Genomic DNA, 20,119 nt, shown 5'->3' on the forward strand with positions numbered 1-20,119 from the left:
GTTTCTAGGATGTTTGGACATTACTAGGATTTTAAGATGTTTCTAGGATTTTATGACATTTCTTAGATTTTAGGGCATTTTTTGGGATTACAGGTAGCTTCGAGGATTTTCGGATGATTCTAGGATTTTAGGAAGTTAGGATTTTATGACATTTGGGGCTTAGCTCAGACCTCTGTTTGGGTTGCAGGGGGTCCACCACTAGCACTTTTTTTGATAAACAAGCTCTATGTTGCTGCTGTTTTATGCACTTTGGCATTTAGACTATACGAAAAGTACAAAAACAATTGCCGGTGTGAATCACTTTATTTTTATTGTTAATTAGAAAATGGCTCGGGGGCCACTTAACACCCTATCGGGGGCCAGATTTGGCTCATGGGCTGTAAGTTGAGTATCACTGCTATATACACTCTGCACCAATTTATAATGGGGTTTCCAGTACAGGCAGAAGTCTCTGCTCTCCAATAGTCTAAGCTGAATCTCTTCCTTTACTTTGGAGGGAAGAGCTCTGGCTATGTGACGGAAAAATTGATTAGTTGTGTTAACAAACCTTTATTGCCCTGGCGCTGAGCCAAATGACTAGCTCGGAGGAGGGAATGGCTTTCACATCAATAGGTTGTCCAAAGTCCACACTAAATCAAAACGGTGTTAAAAGTAATGTGAGGCCTGCTGTCTGGAGGGTAGAGCTGAAGGTCCCGTGAGTGTGCTTCTAATTTAGTGTGCAGCCACATTAAGGCAACACCTAATGATGACTCTGTGTGGTCAAGAGTAAGTTGGATTTATAGAATTAGGCTTTTAAGTTACTCCCATGTTTATTATCTCCACGTGGGGTAAGACTGGAAGGGATCATTTAATTTGGTTGTGTCTGTGTGCGTGTATTTATCTGTCCACAGATAATCTCACATACATGCTGTTTTGTTGACCGTTCTACCGTTATTGATTGATGACTCTTCACTCCTCTCAAGCAACTGGTAGGGGCGCCAGTCATTGATAAGATAACGTAGCAAAAACGTAGAGCTCAAGGCATTTTCAGACAGACAACCAAAGAAAACTTTGTCTCATTTTAAAGCAGAACACCTGCAGTTTATTTATTATATATTATACATTATTGTATTTCATTAATCAGACTTATGTCATGGTTTTCAAAATCCTCAAAGCGAAGGATATATAAAAAAAAACAACTGAAAAATCTTCAATAGAGACAATAAAATAAAATGACAACTAGGGAATAAATCATATAGTCTAAACTAAAGTTAAGCACAATACAATGTGAAAAAAAATCCTCATTTTTGTTTCCTAATGACGGAAGGCCACAGGTGAACTTGTTGTATCTCCCAACCCCAAGGACGCTTTCTTTCTTTCCTTTTTTTTTTTTTTAATGTGGAGCTTACACTTTAGAAACTTTTCTTGGATGTTTTTAGGATTTTCCACCACAGCTTCATCCATACTCCCAGCTGCAGCTCAGTTGCTATGGTGCCCCCCCGTTCATATTCAAAATCTTTTCAGCTAATTCAAATTAGATGAAAAATCTGAATCATACACAAATAAATAATACTTGATTTGATAAAACAAAACAAAGCAGGGCCAAATAGAAAAAGACAACAAAATCAAAACAAATCGATAAATAAAATAAATCTATTAATGTCTAATGTCTTTCCCTATCCTCTCTGTCTAGTTGTCATAAAACACATGACAGGAAAGTCGCTACAGATGATAAAACCACAGACAACTTCCCTGGCCGCATCAGGCGTAATCAGCGTTTTGTTAACTTGTTTGGTTTGAATGTAACAAATGTTAATTTATATGCAAAAGTCCTGCAGCTTTAATTGATTAATTCACTTAATTGTTTGGTCTATAAAATGTCAGAAAGTTGAGAAAAATCACTTTTCAAATCTAAAACCCCAAATTATTCAGTGCACTATCACACAATTACTTAAGCTGTTAATTAAAAGTTGGAGATTAATTTTTTTGTGGAGCAATTAATCAGTTAAACAGCTCACTGTTTAGGCTCTAGTTATTGTGCTTTCAGATTCATTTTGAGGAATTCACTTTTGGAACTTTTGCCGCCACCTCTGCACAACTTTTATTGGAAGAAAGAACTGTACCCTGTAGTGAAAAGTGATGAAAAGGTGGTTTGTAATCAGGTGTTGTTTTTTTCAGGGAAAACAAGTTTTTCACAACTAATGTTTAAAAGCTCCAACTTAACCCTTTGAAACCTGTAACAACATCACTTTTCTTGTGCTATCTGACGCTTTGAAAACTGAGCGAATTGGTTTGACGACCAACTTGGCAAGAAATATCCTACAAAGTGCAAAAAATTAGTAAACAGTAACAAAAAAAAAGACTTTAAAAAGGGGGAGGAATTATTAGAAAATTATCACCAAAATGAATTTGTCCAGAAAAGTATATTTGTAATTTTAATAATGTTATATTTAAAATTTTGTTTAAAAAAAAGACAAAATATATCATATTAATAAATATTTTTTCTTGTTTATTTTTTTATTTTTCACTTTTTGGAGGGCTTATTTTCAGGTAATTCTCTTGTAACTTGGTTTTTTTTAATTACAAATTTTTGCTCATTTTTTTTTATGTTGCTTGTGGTTTTCTCCCCATGTTTTTTGAAAGAAATTAAAACAATTTGCTCAAGTTTTAAAGGCTTAAGTGTTATTCACCAACATGTGGCTGCAGAAATCTCAGAGACATCAGACATTCAGATCTCAGAGATCTTAAAACATGAGCAAATAAAGCCTGAACTACCATATATACATGACTAAACACAAAAGTTACATTACTTTAAGCTGGTGTCAGTGTTTTCCTTCTGCTTTCCGTTCTTCCCGCTGGTGACTGCTGTGTAGTTGGAAACATTTTCCTGTACTGTAAGAAGTCATTTCCAGCACTGTTACTTGCTCTCACACATAATGAAAAACTTTTACTGTTGTGAAAACTGCCGACGCTACATAATCCATCACAGTAACTGCCACGCCTTGATTTGGTTTTCTCAAAAGTTTCAGTTTTATTGCCGTTTGGTGCTGCTCCAGTGAAGTGTTTTCATATCAGTGCTCACACTATTTCAGTGTCAATCACCTCACACCCACAGGGGGAAATGCAATCACTGCCAGGAAATAATCCCTCAAAAACATATCGCCTTACAAACATGACTTACATTGATGTCTTCTTATTCTCAGGCTTTGTGCGGTTAGCGGTTCATTTCATGCTAGATCTGAGACAGTAGCTTTATTCCAAAAACAGTGAAACACAAGTCGGTGTTAAAAAAAAAAAAAAAGTGTGACAGTAGCTATCAATGACTTCTGACTCTCTATTTGCCATTAATCTAGGTGATTCTGTGTAGTCCTACATGTGGTCATGAGCTGTATGTGGTGGTTTCTCCTTCAGGTACGGCTCTGGTGGTGCAGTGGGACCATGTCCACCTACAGGACAACTACAACTTGGGAAGCTTCACGTTCCAGGCAACACTGCACAACACCGGCAGGATCGTTTTTGCATACAAAGAGGTCAGGACCCTTAATCAAACCAGTTTTTTTAATATCTTTCCTAAAAAAAAAGTTTTTGTATTTTATCATCAGTATCTGCAAGTTTCTAAGACACGCATGCCAATGTTTGTGTCCTCTTCTTTGTCTGAATCAACACTATTTCTGACAACATGAAACAGTTACAATGATTGAATGACATATTTGCTATTGTGTATACACCAATGCCAGCCTGCTTACATTGCACGAGAAATTAATAAAATTCAGATCCACTGAGCTTTTATGTATAAAAAATTTAAAAAAAAGAAAAAAAAAAATCCATCATGCCAATTACATCTTTATGTAGATTAACAGCATTTAGTTGCAGCAACACTTAATTTAAACTCATCTTTTCCAGGCTTTCAAGACACAAGTGGAAAAGTCAAATACATCAAAACTAAACAACTACATCATGATTAGACACTGACTTTTAACTATTTTTGTGTTTTGCTGAAACATTTCATGGAAAAGTGACATTCTTAAATCATCAGAACATTAAAAAAAAGACTCACTTTCCATTTCTAACAAATTACACAGCTCACATAAAGGTCTTTGTTACCCTTATTTCCAGGTGATTATACACTAAAAGAAACATTCTTATTAAATCATAATCTATTTCTGCCAGTATATTACCCTAAATCCTATGCAGTGGACCTTTAAAATGTCCTAAAACTTGCCCCATGTTCATGTGTTTACATTCTGGTCATTATACAGAAGAGAGAGACCAACATGACCAACAAAGTAATATGTTTAACGATTGCCGCCAATTAAGAAAATACCAATTTGAATCTTCATACTGTTTGTGTTTGCTTGCTTTACCTGCAACGTCATTTTAAATATGTTATAGGTTTTTATATTAGATGTCCCTGTGGTGTCTGTAAACTCCAAATTTAAAAATTCCCAGATAAACAACTTAGTTGAACGGAGACAAAGAGGTGGTAATGAAGAACATTATGCAACAGAGACGGCTGCAGGAGTGTGAAACCTCAATAACTACATAATGATCTATCATAATTGCAATGGGATCATTATTGCGATGGTTATAACAGCAGGGCTGCTTCTTGTATGACTCAGGCCTCTTTTGTAATTTGTTATTTTCACATATTAAAGGAGCTGCTGGAGTTTTTTTCTAATAGGTGTTTCATTATGCTGCTGTTAATGGTCTGAGAAGAACAACCTGACTATTACATGTAATCTAAGTTTTACGTGATCTTTGATGATTAAAAGTTTTATTTTTATGCTTTTGAGTTGCAGCTCCATCTCACTAAGAATTTACCACTCACCAACTAAGTTTGTCTAGTTTAACTCCTTTTGCAGTGTTGTGTAAAATCGACATATAAGATTAAAATTTACTTGACCCTCGTTTTGGTCTGTTTTCTCTGATACAAGTCAGTCCTCATAAAGTTCATTTTAGTCGTCTCTGTGTCTGAAATGTTAAGAAATATTCTATGCACCAAAAATAGCCACAAGTTTATTGAAGGTGCATAATGCCTCAACAGAATCCTGTAGGAGATCATAATGAACTGGTTGACTTGTCGGCTCTGTCTGACTGTCGTGACCTGCTTCTATTTTCCAGTCTGTCCCAGACAGATTGTCGTGGTTCTGGTAAATTGATTTTCCTGTCTTCTATTTCAGATCCCCATAGAGGTGTCACAGATCAGCTCTGTCAATCATCCGGTGAAGGTGGGCCTGTCTGATGCCTTTGTGGTGGTCCACAAGATCCAACAGATACCCAGTGAGTCTCCAATACAAATTTCTAGCTTATATTTGCTTACTTGCTTAAAGAAAAACATTTGTGGTTGTGAACAAAGCAAAACATTTTAGGACGTTGTCTTGGGCTTTTGGAAACAGTGATTGACTTTTTTAAACATTTTCTGACATTTTTTTAGACCAAACAAGTAATCAGTTAATCCATAAAAGAATCGACAGATTCATCGATGATGAAAGTAATTTAGTAGTTTTTGTGTCATGTTTGATGTTACAGACGAGCCGAAAAACAGGTCAGTAAACAGTAAAAAGCAGCATAGAGGCTCCATCATGGTCACTTCCATCTCTTTTTTATTCAGTCTCTCTGTCAAACATGGTGCAGACTAAATTTTGAACAATGTTCAAATAGTGTTGGGTGAAGACGGATGGTGTTTTTTGGTGGCCTGTAATTGCATTGCACCAGCAAGGGGTTTAGATTAGTGCATCCACCCCACTGCCAATCGAAACTGATCGGAGCTGGGGCCATTAAATACCCAATAAATACTGCAGAGTCATTTGTTCTGGTAGTGAATGCAGATTGTAACCTTTCATATTAAATACAAAAGCCAGATGTTAGTGGGTGTTAGTGGCTTTTTTGTGCAGTGGGAGAAGGTTCTAGATTAAACCATGCAACTGACTGTTGGATAAACCCTTTCCTTGTGCAGCCAAGGTACAATTACAGCAACCAAAACTCGGCACAGAAAGCCTGTCAAACTTTGAATTGTTCATCATGCCAAAGCTGTATTTATGTGACTGTAGTAAGAAAGATATTCTGTTTAATAGTTTGGAGGCTTGTGTCTTTTTGTAGCCTTTTAAATACCAAAAACACAGGAGCAAATTGGCAGAAATTGATGTGTTAATTGCTAATGTAAGTGCCAAACGTTTATGTGATCTGAAGAAACTCCAGTCAAATTTGTTGTCCAAGGTAACATTGAATTTGTCATATCAGTTTGCTATTCCTCATCCTCAAAGCTTTCTGTCTTGTAAAAGTGAAAATACAAACAATAACACACAAACCTAACAGTTGTGGCCTGAGGCATTATGTTTTTGGGTTGTCGGTCCATCCCATTCTTGTGAATGTCAAATGTCCAGAACACCTTGATATGAGGGATTATTTTTTTCAAATTTGGCACAAACATCCACTTTAAGAAAAGTAGGAACTGATTCGAATTTGGTGGTTAAAGGTAGGGTTGGAAATTATATTTTTTTGTTCACCTGCCACTGTGGATGACATACCAAAATCCACCAGCCACTGAATAGACTACCACTGTTTGTTTTGAGTTTTTTTGTTTTTTTCACAGGCCATCACACAGCATTTGTGTGATGGCTGGTGCTATTTCCAACCGAGGTCAAAAGTTCAAAAAGTCAAGGTCACTGTGACCTTGCATCCGTCTCATTCTCATGACTGTGATAACCCTCGAGAAGTCCTGGAGGGAATTTCCTCAAAGTTTGCACAAATGTCCTCTTGGACTCAAGAACGAACTGATTCAGTTTTGATGGTCAAGGTCACCTTGAGCTAACCTCACCTTGACCTAACAAAACCTAACAAAGCATGTTTTTGACCATAACTCAAGAATTCAGAGAGATGTGTGTGAAGCACCCATGTTTTCACGGACATTAGATGTAAACTCTAAGTGCAACTTGAGTGGTTTGCAGAGGCCTAAAACCACAAGGCAGTAACTCTAGTTTTGTAGCAAGCATCCAAACAGGTTGAAACAATTACCATTTTAATTTTTATGGCTTGCTAGCTCTACCCTATAAGGACAAAGCTGCTTCTCATGTCCTTACTGTACATGGCTCATCAATGCTAATTGGGACATGAAGCTTTATCCTCTAGCATGATATCATGTATGTGGTCATCAAGTATTTTTTAGATGCTTTCACAGTGTTTAACAGTAACTAATAGGGGCCGAGGCTTAGCAAAGGGTCACGTAGCTGACTGACTACATTGTTTCACCACTTTTTTATTTACCCTTTTAAGCTTTGCCTCATAGCTCTGAGTTCAGCCTGGTCTGTTTTGCTTTAGCCCCAACTGTCACCACCTCTTCTCTGACACTGTTCCACCTCTCTCAGTGGGCATAGCTGTGGGCACAGCTCCAGATCTGCCTCTCCCATTCGCTTTTGACTTACTGCAATTTAGACCCATTAAATTTAAAGCAAATGCGAGCAAAGGGGAGATACTTCAAACATTTTTATACACAGTCAGTCTCTCTCTCTCTCTCCCTGCCATGGGCTCTGATTCAAAGCCTGCCACAATAATGAGTTGTCAGTTTTGATTTATTCAGTAATTTAAACTCTGTTTTGATTACTTGTGTGAAACTTGGATAGCATTTATTTCAAAGTTAATAACTTGTAACTTTAAACCCAGTACATGAGAAGGGCTTTATTTTGTCCTTCACTTTGCTTCTTTATGTTGTATAGTGAGGCGATTAGAGCGAAATATGTCGTGAGAATGAATAGTTAGTAAAACAGCTCTCCAAAACAACAGCTCCTTTGAGTGGTGGGAGTTTCTGATATGGACTTTGTTTTCTGCCTCATCTGAAGCCTTTTCTAACAAAAAAATCTCTTTCTACAATATGTTGGCACTGACTGATTTGTCTATTGAACCTGTTCACGCAGTCCTTGTAGACTTCATAAACCCAGCTGCCTTTGATGCCTCTGACATAGCATGATGAAACCAGCGTGTGCAGCTGTTTGCTTATGGAGTGATGAAATCTTGAATGGGAGCAGATTGAGACTTAGGTGTTGTGTTGAACATGAGCGACGTCTCAGAGGAGTGCAAGCTTTCTTTATGTCATTTTATGATGCACAGCCAGCTAATGTGAGCTCCAAGAGCTGGATGAAAAATGAGAGAATGGGGTCCTAAACATGCACTTGATGGCTACATTTACAATATCTTGCTAAAAGACAAGACTTAAGATAACAAGTCTTATGGGAAAAAGTCATGCTCACCAGTTGGAGATCTAGAGGACAACAGAAAGAAAATGTAACAGAAGACTTATTTTAGTCCAACATAACCTAGTTTGGCTGCTTAGCTCGCATAAATGTTCAAATTTCAACCACTTTATTTTAACTTTTAACCTTACAAGACAAATTCCTGTTGGGGAGGAGGACTAACTGCTTTGTTTGGTAGCTAACTTGGTTATCGTTGGCTGGGGTTGCTGTACTGTGGGGTTGCTTATGTTAGAGCAGACAAAGACTGTTAAATCAATTCCTTACATTTTTGCTCTCGGGTTTTGGGAAGTCACAGAAACTGTAGTATCTGTCTCACTACAGCGTCATGCACACTGCTTCAACATGTGTTTTTGATGAATAGTCATTTGCGATCTGCGATCAGTCATGACAAACAAAATCAAACTTGTGTAACAGAAACTAACAAAGCTTTGCTTTCTTGCTGTGCAACAAGCAGGTGATATTTTCAAAGTACACAGGTTCATGTCCATGTCTGAAGCAAAAGGGCGGGATTTGCATCATGCACCTGTCTGTCCAAAGGGCTTGAAGCGTGTGTCTATGGAGACAGCAGAGAATGCAATATCTAAGATCAAATGTTCTTAGTCCATATATTGATGCAAATATAGGGAAAATGGCCCTTTAATAGGAGATTGATGGAACCAATGATGGGAGTAACCTTTAAAAAAAGCAAGAATCAGCAGTTTTATAGAGATGTAGAACGCCATGGTAGCATTCGTCCCCAGGTATTCAGTCCCTCTTGGTTTGATAGCTACAGTGTGACCTTGAGTCACCATTTCTTCTTGTACTCTACATATGAAGTAGAAATGTCGGCTGGAAAAGATGCTGCTGAAATCACAGTTCTTGGAGAGAAATAACACCATAATCTGAAAGTTATTATGTTTTATTTGATAGGGACAGATATAGTAAGCATAGACAACTGAAAACAGTTATCAGATGCAAGTATCATAAGCTGTTTTCTCATACGAATTTTAAATTTGGAGACAACAGGAGATTGTCTGTGTCAGCCACGCTCTCTCCTTCTGGAAATACTCCATTTGGCTGAGGCGAAGGTTGCAGGTGGATAGAGTGTGCAGAGGGCAGGACGCAAAAAGTATGCCACAGAAATAGCAGTGTCTTGTAAACCAAGCTGCTTGTAATTTGATCATAAACAAACCATTCCTTTGTCTTGTGATTGCCTTACCGACAGAAGTTCCTTAATTTTGTTGTCTCTCCAGTTAGACATTTTCATTGGAGTGTTTGTGTTAATGACTCGTCTTTTTCACCCTTGGATGTTTATATTTTTCTGGTTTCACCCAGTCAAATGGTAGAAATGGCATTAGTGCCCCCTATTGCTCGCTGTGAATTCTCCGGAAAGTTACCTGCTCTGTTCACACGTGGACGCAGTCAGACATTATGCAGACTCTGCACCAGAACGCTAGCAGGGTAAAATCTGTCAAATGTCCAGTCCAACTGATTTGGATATTTGCATTCTCACACACACCTTCTCTGGGTGATGTCTTGATAAGTTAACGGTTCCAGTGCATGTGCGAAACGGGATTTAGTATTTATAGCGGATTCTAGTTTGCAACACCAGACCCTGTGAGCTTTTAAACTGCCTCCAATTTAACTTTAGGGTCATCTTTCTGAAAGAAAAACATTTTGACATATTTTTTCATCATTTGTCAAGACAGTCAGATTAATAAATGACTTCTGCTAAGTTTTCCATGTCCTAAAAACATTAAGCCTTAACCTATCCAGAGATAAAACTGACAGGAGAGCCATGACCGCTGCAGGCTTTACCACGAGGAAGTGTTTCAACTCCGTTAAGTGTCTCTGCAGCCAATTACAGCATGGCAACCATGGAAACCAGTGTGACATTTTTAACCCACTGTAGCTTCGCCCTGGATAAGTGGCTCAAATAAAAGATTTTACACTGCCTCCAGGCAGCGCAAGACGTCCAGTAAAAGAAAGAGATGAGAGAAAATTTGTGGGTGTCCTGTGGCCAGAATGTGTAATTAACAGGTCAGCTACATGTGAAGACCCAGGCTTTAATGTACTTTATCTGTGCTGCATATTGCATAATCAGTCACAGTGAGTTCTTCAAATGAAGCCAAAACCACCCCCGCCCCTTTTATATCTTCATTCCTGTATCTGGATTAATAATCTTAATTCCCGGCGGGAGGATGCCAAAATTTGAGTGATTAATTCTATACGGTTGTCATTCTGTGTTTTTACTTTTAGGTTTCTCACTGCTGATCTCTGCTTAAGGAGAAATTGTGATTTAATGTCAGTGATATCGACAAGCCAAGAGTTTAATCGTGAGGTTAAAGAGGTCGATTGAACACATTGTGATATTTTGTGTAACAGTACAAACAGCCAGAGTGCTTCCTGATGAGCCGACAGTGCCAGCGTGCCATTTCATCAGTCTTTGACTCTGCATCTTCACATTTCATTTCCATTGATTTCCATGCAGTTCTTTTGTATGGATGAGTAAGCAATAAGAGGCTGCCTAGTATTGTGATTTAATCAAAGCGGGGATGTAAACACAGGCATTTTTCATTATATTTTATAGCTCAAGAGTGCAGCTGTTTGATAGCATCAGTGGAAGGTAGCTAAATCCTCATTAGTCGTTGTTTATGTTGTGGCTGAGACCAGGCTATAATTGATCTGATTTTCGGCTTCCTCCCAACTACAAACCAGAGGCCAGCGAGGCTGCACAGTCTGCCCACACATCAGCAGCCGCAGGCTGGGGAACTGACCTTCCTCTGGCCCCCACCGTGTCATTAGGCACCTGATAATCCCTCTGCCAGAGGCAAGAGGAAGTCAGGCACCAGGGGAGGAGAGGAGGGGAAAGGAAGGGCGGTTTTATTCTCAGGTTAGACCGAACTGGCTCACATTTGCTGCTTTGATCAGCTGTCTTGTGTGTAATCAGACCAAGCAGGTCTGCAGGGAAACAACATCCGATCACATGAGAAGAACAACACTGAAGCCAGCAGTTCATTCAACCAAGCAAAGAAAGTAACCTTGAATAGTGTTGAAGGAGTGGTGTAACATTTTAGGAGATACTCTTATTTGCTCTCATTAAACAATGTAAACTGATTTTTTGCTTTTAGATGCAGTGGTATTATAAAAAGATCATTGTCAATGTTACATATAAAGCTACATCTTACAACTTTTGCTGGAACTATGACTACAGTATATCCACACAGTACATGAGACAGATAATCATTGAAGAAATCATTTTCCTCCTCTGCACAGTGCAGTAACATTTTCTAGAATCCACAGCGGTGACACGTGAACGAAATTAGCACTGGAGAATATTCATCTCCCACTCACTTTCATTCAGTGTGAGTACAGAGGTGAATAAAGTATTTGCTTCTGGCTGCAAAGCAAATTATCATCTTTGCATCTGATTGAGTTCAACTTTGACCGTAAAAGTCGCAGCATCAACCAACAGCTAAGAAGTATGTTTGGACGACACAATGATTGTTGCCATGTTTTTTTTGTTGTTGTTGTTTTTTAAAACATTTTTGGGCTTGTTTGCTTGCATTAGATAGGACAGATTGAGCGTGAAAGGGGGAAAGAGAGGGGACGACTTGCAGCTAAAAGCCGCAGGCTGTAGTCGAATCCGCTGCCGCTGCAGCAAGGACACAGCCTCTGTACATGGGCAGTCGCTTTATCAGGTGACCTAATGGGCGCCCCGGTTGTTGCCATGTTTAACCAAGTTAAATTGTATGATATTGGCGGTGAAAAATATAACCTGCCCCACAGGAGAGATGCTTTTGGGCAGTAAGTCGAGAGATATACGATACGATTTCATATGATCCGTATACTTTATCAGTTTTTTTCAGTCAACGGTGAAATTAATTGTGCGCCCTCAGACAGCTGTTCACACACAAATAACACATGCAGTTAATTAAAAAAACAGCACATACACATAAGGACGCACCAAACAGTCTTGACCATGTTACGCATTTTATAGTATCCTTAGATTCAGATCTTGATTAGCAGAACACTGATTTTGGTTTAGCAACAGGGTAGACGGGCGTGTAAACAAATTTTTCTGCCTGTTGTGTTTAAATGGAGGGACTGTGCATCGCCTGTAAGAGGGCAGAAGTTGGTACTCTCTGTTTAGAACTTGCAAGGAATCAGCAGAAATGCTGTCAGCAAGTCTGAGCGTGCTCTTGTGTGGGTCTCAACCAAAATCAGTGTAATCCCAGGATAATTCATCTTACACACGATACACAGTCATCCTGGTCAGACAAAACGATTATATCAATCACTCGTGACTTAAAGTAAGACTTATACAGAGCTTGCCCAGGACGTGGTTTGCAGCCGAGCAGCGCACGTTTGTAGGCATAGCACATAAGAAAATGGAAAATGTACCAATAACATATTTTGCGGTATTTATTTGCAAGCTCTGTTTCTGTCACATCAGGCACACTCTGTTACTCGCCTGCAGTCACTCACGTGTTACTAAAATGAGAACATTTGTTTCAACTGGTGGGTGGTGTTTCGTTTTGGTTTGACTGTTTTCAACATTGCAGCTGGATTTTTAAAAAAAATTCAGCTAAACAGTACACTAAAATATGTGTCTGTAAACATTTGAGGCCAGAGATAGGCAATGCAGTAACAAAATCTTGATTCGTATTTGATCATTCTTCTCACATACTATATGTCTCAAATACTAATGTGTAGTAACAATCTCAGCAAATATGACAAAAGGTTATTTTTGTAAAAGTTATCAACCACAGCTTTATGTATGAAGCAGGTCAGGAGACAGTTAGCTTAGCGCTGTAAAGCCACAGCATTTTTATTTGCATTCTTTTTTGTTTGGACTAAACAAATGAGATGCAACATTAATTAGTAAGCTTTAGAGTTGCTTGTAAGCAGATTTATTTTTGGACAGAGACAGGCTAACCGTTTCCCCCTGTTTCAAGTCTTTATGCTAAGCTAACTTCCTCCTGGCTGTTGCTTCATATTTTCTGGACAGACCTGAGAGTGGTATCGATCTTATCTTATTAAGGGAGCATTCTAAAATCTCATATTCGATTATTTAAAACTGTTTCAGCATGTGACAATACTCCATAATGAATAAGACTTGCAAGTCACTGCCTGCTGTGTATGTTACACAGCCACAGTCTGGTGTATTGAATTTCAATTTTGTAGCTCATTGGTCAAGCAAATATAAGTGCTATAGAAAATGTCATGTATTGAGTAATGCCACGATGCAAGTCGCAGTGCATCTCAGTGATTTATCCTACAGATTTACCGTTTCATTCCTGGAATGCCTGCAGAGAAACTCACATAACAATCCAATTAGGATTTAGATTAACCACTATATTAACGGCATCAAGGACTTATTATCAGATCTGTTTAGATGCTCGGCAGGATAAGAGCCTTTTTGACTTCAGCAAAGGCTTTATTTCATCCTCCTTTCTTTTCATTTCCACTGATGGGAATGAAGATGCATGGCCAGCAAAAGCCAGCAGCCCATTTTACACTGGCCCGCCTGTGCTATAAGGGCCAGAATGCAATGAGAGTCAATGATGTATCCTATCAATCGCTCCATCTTTCCCCGGCTGATGACTTGCTGTTACAGATGACTGGGAAGGCAGCCTTTCAACGGGGTCTGATTGATATCAACTCCCAGGGGAAATTGCTACCGTCCGTTGCCAGATCATGGGCTGATGTTTGGGCACAAAGAGAGGGAAGAATTAAAGTGCTGTGGTAGCATCCCATGTGACCTGATTCTACCTCCTGCTGTCTTTCCTCTTTCTTCAGGGACCACTTGTCCCAGTTTTTTTATCTCTGGGTGGGAGATTTGTGATGGTTTGTTCTTGTTCTTACTGTCTCCTCTTTCTCCGTTATGTAGACGTGAGGCGGAGGACAATCTACGAATACCACCGCGTGGAGCTGACGAAGACGAGGATCACTAACTCTACAGCTGTGGAAATGCTGCCTCTACCCAGTAAGAGGACTTTATAGTAACAGCTTTTTTCTCAGTCAGGGCTGATTTCTGGACATTATTTGATGGATTCCTTGTCATTTTTCCTTGGTTGTATGTTAATTCAGCTATTGATCGCAAAGTTGAGATTTGACCCGTTTTGCCCTTTCTGCTCTCCAGCCTGTCTCCAGTTCACCAGCTGTAGCACGTGCATCTCCTCACAGATCAACTTCAACTGCAGCTGGTGCCATCGACTCAACAGGTACTCTCAAACTCTGACTTTTACTCTCTCAACAAGGGCTGCGACTAATTATTGTCATAATTAACAAAACTACAGATTATTTTTTTCAAATAAGTGAATCATTTTGTCCATGAAATGTCAAAATTTGACATGACATGACAAAATGCTTGTTGTCAAACTGTCCAAACATTTATGTAAACTGCAAGAAGCTATAAATAGACACACACTTAAGTCTGCATAATGATATGGTTGGCAGGTGTAGTTTCAATAGAAAGAAGATAGTTCCTACATGAAACTGCTCACAACAAGGTCTGTTGAGTATCTTGAGTAACCAGGTCATGATTTCTGTAAAGAGACATTGCTGTTTGTCTGTTTGCTGTGGGTTTGTCTGTTTGTTTTTTGGCACTTTGAGCACCACAAGCCGAGTGCCATCTCGTCTCATTAGGGTTAGGGTAACCCGGCCAGCCACAGTGAGCTGACACCAGGATGTGCACCGAAATAGAAATGTTCCTGATCAACACTTGATATTAGAATAACATTTGGTTAAGGCTAAAGTTACTGTACTGTGAATCTGCACCTATCTGTAGTCGCCAAAGTTCACACATTTCTTGTTGAAACATTTTGAATGAGACATTTGAATGGTGTGAAACTCCATAAAGCTTTCTGAAATATCTCAGCTATCATTGCAGTAGAATCATATTCAGTGAATGCAGCTCTACCATTTAGACGAGACAGCAGCTCATTTTTAACATTCATTCAACTCACACCTGTTCTGTCAACCTCTGCTCCGCTTTTCATCTTATCCTTCCCGTCTCCCTGCACTTCAAACCAAAGTAAATATTTGAGCTGCTAAAGAAGTGTTAGCGTTCCCCCCCAGAATTTCCTGACAGCTGAAATGTGAGCTGCGGTGGGTTTTTTTTGTTTTGCTGGATAGAAAAAGTTAGAGAGAGAGAAAGGAAAAATAAATTATGGAGAGATATCCACAGACTCAATGTGAGGAAAGTTTCAAGGCACAAGTCAGTGGATGTTTACTGTCCTGATAAATGTGTAGCCTGAATTTGAAAATGTGTTTTTGGAGGTTGCTCAGTCAGACTCGGGGCATCCACCGTCTCTTTTGTATGCATTTTGAATGCCTCATGCATGAAATATTAATCTCCCACCATTTTATTTTGGACTCATCATTTATTCTGTGAGTAACGTGGTTGACTGGAGAAATGTGCAGCACTTATGCTCTGTCCGTCGAGATTTGTTATTTAGGACTTGCATTGAATTCGACTTCCCTCTGCTCTGCATCTTAAATCCGCCCGCTTTTGACAGAGACAAACTAATTTACAGAGCAGCAACATGAAGAAGTGTTTTTCCACTCAGCAATTTATGGACACTGTGGAGAGATACTGTACGCCTGTAGCAGTGATCTCATTAAGCTGCATTTTAATTGGCTCTCTAACTGCATTAATATCTGACTGTTGAGCTGTTCTTTGCCCTTTGTGTGCATCAACCGCTTCCTCTGAAAACATGCTTTAAACACGCATTAATTAAAAACAGTGGCGAACTTGTTGGCTCGGGGGTTAATGAAAGGCGCTGACATTTTAAGAGAACAACCCTTATGAACTTCTCTCACAGTGAAGTGCCGGGAAGGTGAGAGCGCAGCGCCTCTCTCATGTTAACTTCTGCACTGAATCGGTCTGTTGTGTCTGATGTGTGCAGCCGCTACTGAAGCAGGTTAATAAAGCATGACAGACGTCCACGTTGGGCAGCGAGTGCCTGTGTAGCCCAACATTTATGCGTTTAGAGGAACTGAAGGGACTTGTTTACCCAGAGAAAACAGCTTGTGAGCATCACAAATGCAGCTCATAGAAAATTAATGGACGTTAAGAAGATGAATATTGAGTTTTAATATGTCTTAGTCTCCTGGGAAATTGTTATTGCATATTTTTATGTTGAGAAATGGCGTGATGACAAGATCATCATTCTTTTTTCAGCTGTCATTGAACTGCTAAACAGTCAGGAATGGAAGTATTCATTTTGTGTTTCGCTTCAGTAATTTAGAGAATGCAACAAATTGTGCAGGGTAAAGAGGAGCAAATATCTTTATATTTTTTATATCTTTATGTTTTTTATAATTATGAATGAAAATGACAAAAAAATGAATAAATAAATGAACAGGGTTTGCTGGGATTACATATCTCTGCAATTCAAAACAGCAGCCAGCTTTCCACCCAGAGGTGACTGTTGCTGTGAGCGCGATGTTACGGTTATTCTATCTGTTTGCCTTTACCCATTTAGTCAAAAAATCCACAGTACTGATGATTATTTAACAAAAATAATGTGTAAATGTTTTGAAAAAACACAAAAATAATCAAGTCTACAGTATCAATGCAATATTTGTATTGAGATATTTGATCAAAAATATTGGGACCTTTGATTATTTCCATACTTTAAGAGCAGTATTTGAGAAAATGCAAAAAAAAAAAAAAATGTCCTCCATGAATTTGGGATTGTGTCTCAAGAAGTGGATATGAAACCCAATAATCTCAACATCCTGCTGTGAGTGTTGAAAACCTGAAGAGATATATTCTCCCTCATGGGTTCATTTATATTCAAATGAAGCACTTCGGCCCATTTCTAATTAAAAGCACCGTGGCTCACTGCGCTAGAGCACAACTAGCTGAGATGGATGCCATTGAGAAAAAACAAAACACACGTTCCCCACAGGGACAGGTTGGACCTGCTCGGTAATATTGTGTCTCATTTTGCTTCCCTGTCCTTCCTCTCATGGGGGGAAAGCAGTCAGGGAAAAGTGAGGGATTAAGCAGAGGAATCTGTCTCGCCTGATTGAGCAGATGAGGCAAAAAAAAAAAATTGTTGGGGGAGATGGAGGGAATAAAAGGAATGGGATGATTAGAGAGGTAGAAAGATGAAAATGGAGTCCTTCACATAAAGCTATTACCATAACAATATGTTCACTAGAGAAATGGGGCCTGCTGGGGACGTCTAAGACTCGACTGGACTCATATTGTCCCTGCAGCACAAAGCACAGATACTATTGCTGGCTGCGTTTCTGTTCTGAGAGTCGGTCATAGGTTGTTTCCATTTGTGCACATTTTTCTGTACATCACCCACCTGCAGTGACACATAATTTGCAGAAAGCTCTTCAGTTTATCTGACAGAACACAGTGTGAGTGGGTTTACTGCTTTGCATACTAACTTTTCCTTCCAGACAAGATACAGTTTGTGGCAGCAGGCCTAGACAGAGTGATGGTGAGTTCACCAGTGGGCGATTTATAATTTTGATCCGTTTACAGCACGGAGGATTAGTCGCCGCCGCCTCGATTAATGTCTGCCTTTTGAGGTTATTACTCAGCAGCACCTTTTTCCCAAGGCCCCCATGACCCGGTGAACTCCCCTGTACAGATCCCACATCCTCATACTGTAGAAAAAGTCGCTCTCCTTTTGAATGTAGACTTCACGGGGAGGCAGAGAGTGGGAGGTGCTGATTTTTGCTTCTCTGCTTGTTTCAAAGTAGAAAACATAAAATGATCAATGTAAGTGTCCTGTAAGTGTAAAATTCTACAAACATTTTTTCAATGGATAAATTCTTACACAGCAAGATCTGTTTATTGTCATAGAGATTTGTTTTTACAGCTGGTTCAAATTCCACACAGAAACAAAGACAGTACATGACATATACACAGTTGTGTAATGTCTTCTGTGGCTCTGGGGGGGCTTAAAACAGAAAGCGTACATTAGGTGAGTCTTGATGAGCAAGTGTGTTTATTATCACCTTTCAACTGCTGCAAAAAGACACACATTTCCCAAGAAAGAAAGTCTGTATTATAAACTGGGTGTTAGGAATTCAAAGACTCGAGTTTTTACTAGACAGAAAGGTGTAAGTTTTAACTTTGGCTGATATAAAGAACCAAAAGTCAGGCTTCTGTCTCTTTGTTGTTGACTCTTTTTTTTCAATTGGTACCTTGTAGGTCTCCCTACATTAGTAATTTACTTGCAGATATTTAATAAATTGTCTCTAAATTCTAAAAAGGTGTTATATTTTATATTTTTTATATTGATGATATTGGATTGTTAATCATTGAATCAAGATATCAATCCAGAGCGATGGATCGTTACACCCCCTTTGACTTGAGACTTGCCTAACTGTTGATTCCTCTCCCCTCAGGTGTTCCAGTGGTTTTGACCGCCATCGACAAGACTGGGTGGATAACAGCTGCCCGGATGAGGTGAGCCATTGAGCTGATAACATAAAATAATCAAATGTGAAAGTGAAATGCGAGCTCAAATGGAGAAAAAAAGATAAATACCTGTTAAGAATATTATTGGTGGCCTGTAAGAACTCCTGAAAAATGGCTCACAAAAGAAATACCCAGTGTTGACAAATGGATTGATGTAATATACAGTATTTATGTACCAGAAGTACCAGAAACACATTATTGTGTAACTAGTAGCCACGCATTATCTACGTGTGTATGTTGTGATCCAATACAGTTGTCTATAGAACATATTTTTTTGTTTGCCTGTCTACTTATTTTTTACCCATATTTTATTTTATAATGTTTATTTGTTTAACCCCCCCGTTTTTCTATTTCCCCCAACTATTTGTTTGTTCATGATATTTTATTTATTATTCATTTATTTATTTTTAAATTTTATTTAATCTATTTATTTATTATTATTTTAATTTTTATATAATTGAAAGTTGGTTTTTTTTGTACGCTCACATAAACCATTACAAAGGCCAAAAAAAGATTAATGGCCTTTGCTGAAATATGCAGGGATATTCCTCTTATAAACCCCCCTCACACACACATTATTTATTTTGTGTTGCACACGGCCATGACAACATGTCTCATCTTTCAGACTAAGGACAAGATGTGTGACGACATCGACACCACTTATCTCTACCCCTTCACCACCACGATTGCCACCAAGACAACCTCCAGGAGCAAAGAAGCCACTGCAGACAGGGACGCATCCTCCACCTCCCACCCTCCCACCAGCGTCCCCACTGAAGGTAAAGTAGAAGACAGCTGGAACGAGGCCACGCTGCACATTGTGTTGGAGCCCAGAGCTTTCATTCAAGAAGTGATGGATGCTCAGTTCTGGCAAGATGTTAAATGAAGTGCATTTGCTGGAACTGTTCTTTATTGGTATTGATGTGTTTCCTCTTTTATAACATGAGCAAGACACTTTTCTCTTTTGGAGAATGCATAAATATGTACTGCAGCTCTCCACTTACGCTCAAAAAAAAAAAAAAAAAATCATTCCAGATGGCAGGCGTTGGAGCAAGGCACAGCAGCTGTGTTTGTACCAACTTTTAAACAATGCAGATTGAATTAGGACAAATCTCACCAGTCAAAAATAGATGCACCCACAAGAACCCGTGATCAGGTCGTTCCGCTCTGCTGGCTCGCCATCAATCTTTATTTTCAGAAACCTTTCATTCTGTTTCTGATGACAGAACTGTTGATGTGTCAGAAATATTCTCATCCCGTTATTGTTCTTCTTAATCACTTTTTCAGGTAATTATGAAGCATTAACTTTCAGAATTCCACTGTGAAGGGGAACGAGGGCTAATTTTGATTTTTGAAGGCTAAACGTTTTGTAGGAAATTAGATTGAGCTCTGGCTTTTGTCACAGTAAGTGGAAAGTGACTGTACAATCATTTCAGAGTTTAGTGAAATTGACTCAATC

At 39.0% G+C, this 20,119-nt stretch overlaps 1 protein-coding gene across 2 annotated transcripts in view; it reads left to right on the top strand.

Annotated features, from left to right (window-relative positions):
* The window catches only part of plxdc2b (plexin domain containing 2b), a 120,790-nt gene that overhangs the window by 83,532 nt on the left and 17,139 nt on the right, over positions 1-20,119 (top strand). For both annotated transcript variants that reach the window (XM_088072328.1, XM_088072329.1), the window contains exons 6-11: positions 3,391-3,509; positions 5,160-5,259; positions 14,098-14,193; positions 14,350-14,431; positions 18,588-18,648; positions 19,286-19,439. In XM_088072328.1, the coding sequence (XP_087928454.1) occupies positions 3,391-3,509; positions 5,160-5,259; positions 14,098-14,193; positions 14,350-14,431; positions 18,588-18,648; positions 19,286-19,439 (612 nt within the window). The remainder of the gene's footprint in view (positions 1-3,390; positions 3,510-5,159; positions 5,260-14,097; positions 14,194-14,349; positions 14,432-18,587; positions 18,649-19,285; positions 19,440-20,119) is intronic.

The sequence above is a fragment of the Plectropomus leopardus genome, chromosome 21 (genome assembly GCF_026936395.1).
Source record: "Plectropomus leopardus strain MGB_pleo_1.0 chromosome 21, ASM2693639v1, whole genome shotgun sequence".
Classification (NCBI taxonomy): Eukaryota; Metazoa; Chordata; class Actinopteri; order Perciformes; family Serranidae; genus Plectropomus; species Plectropomus leopardus.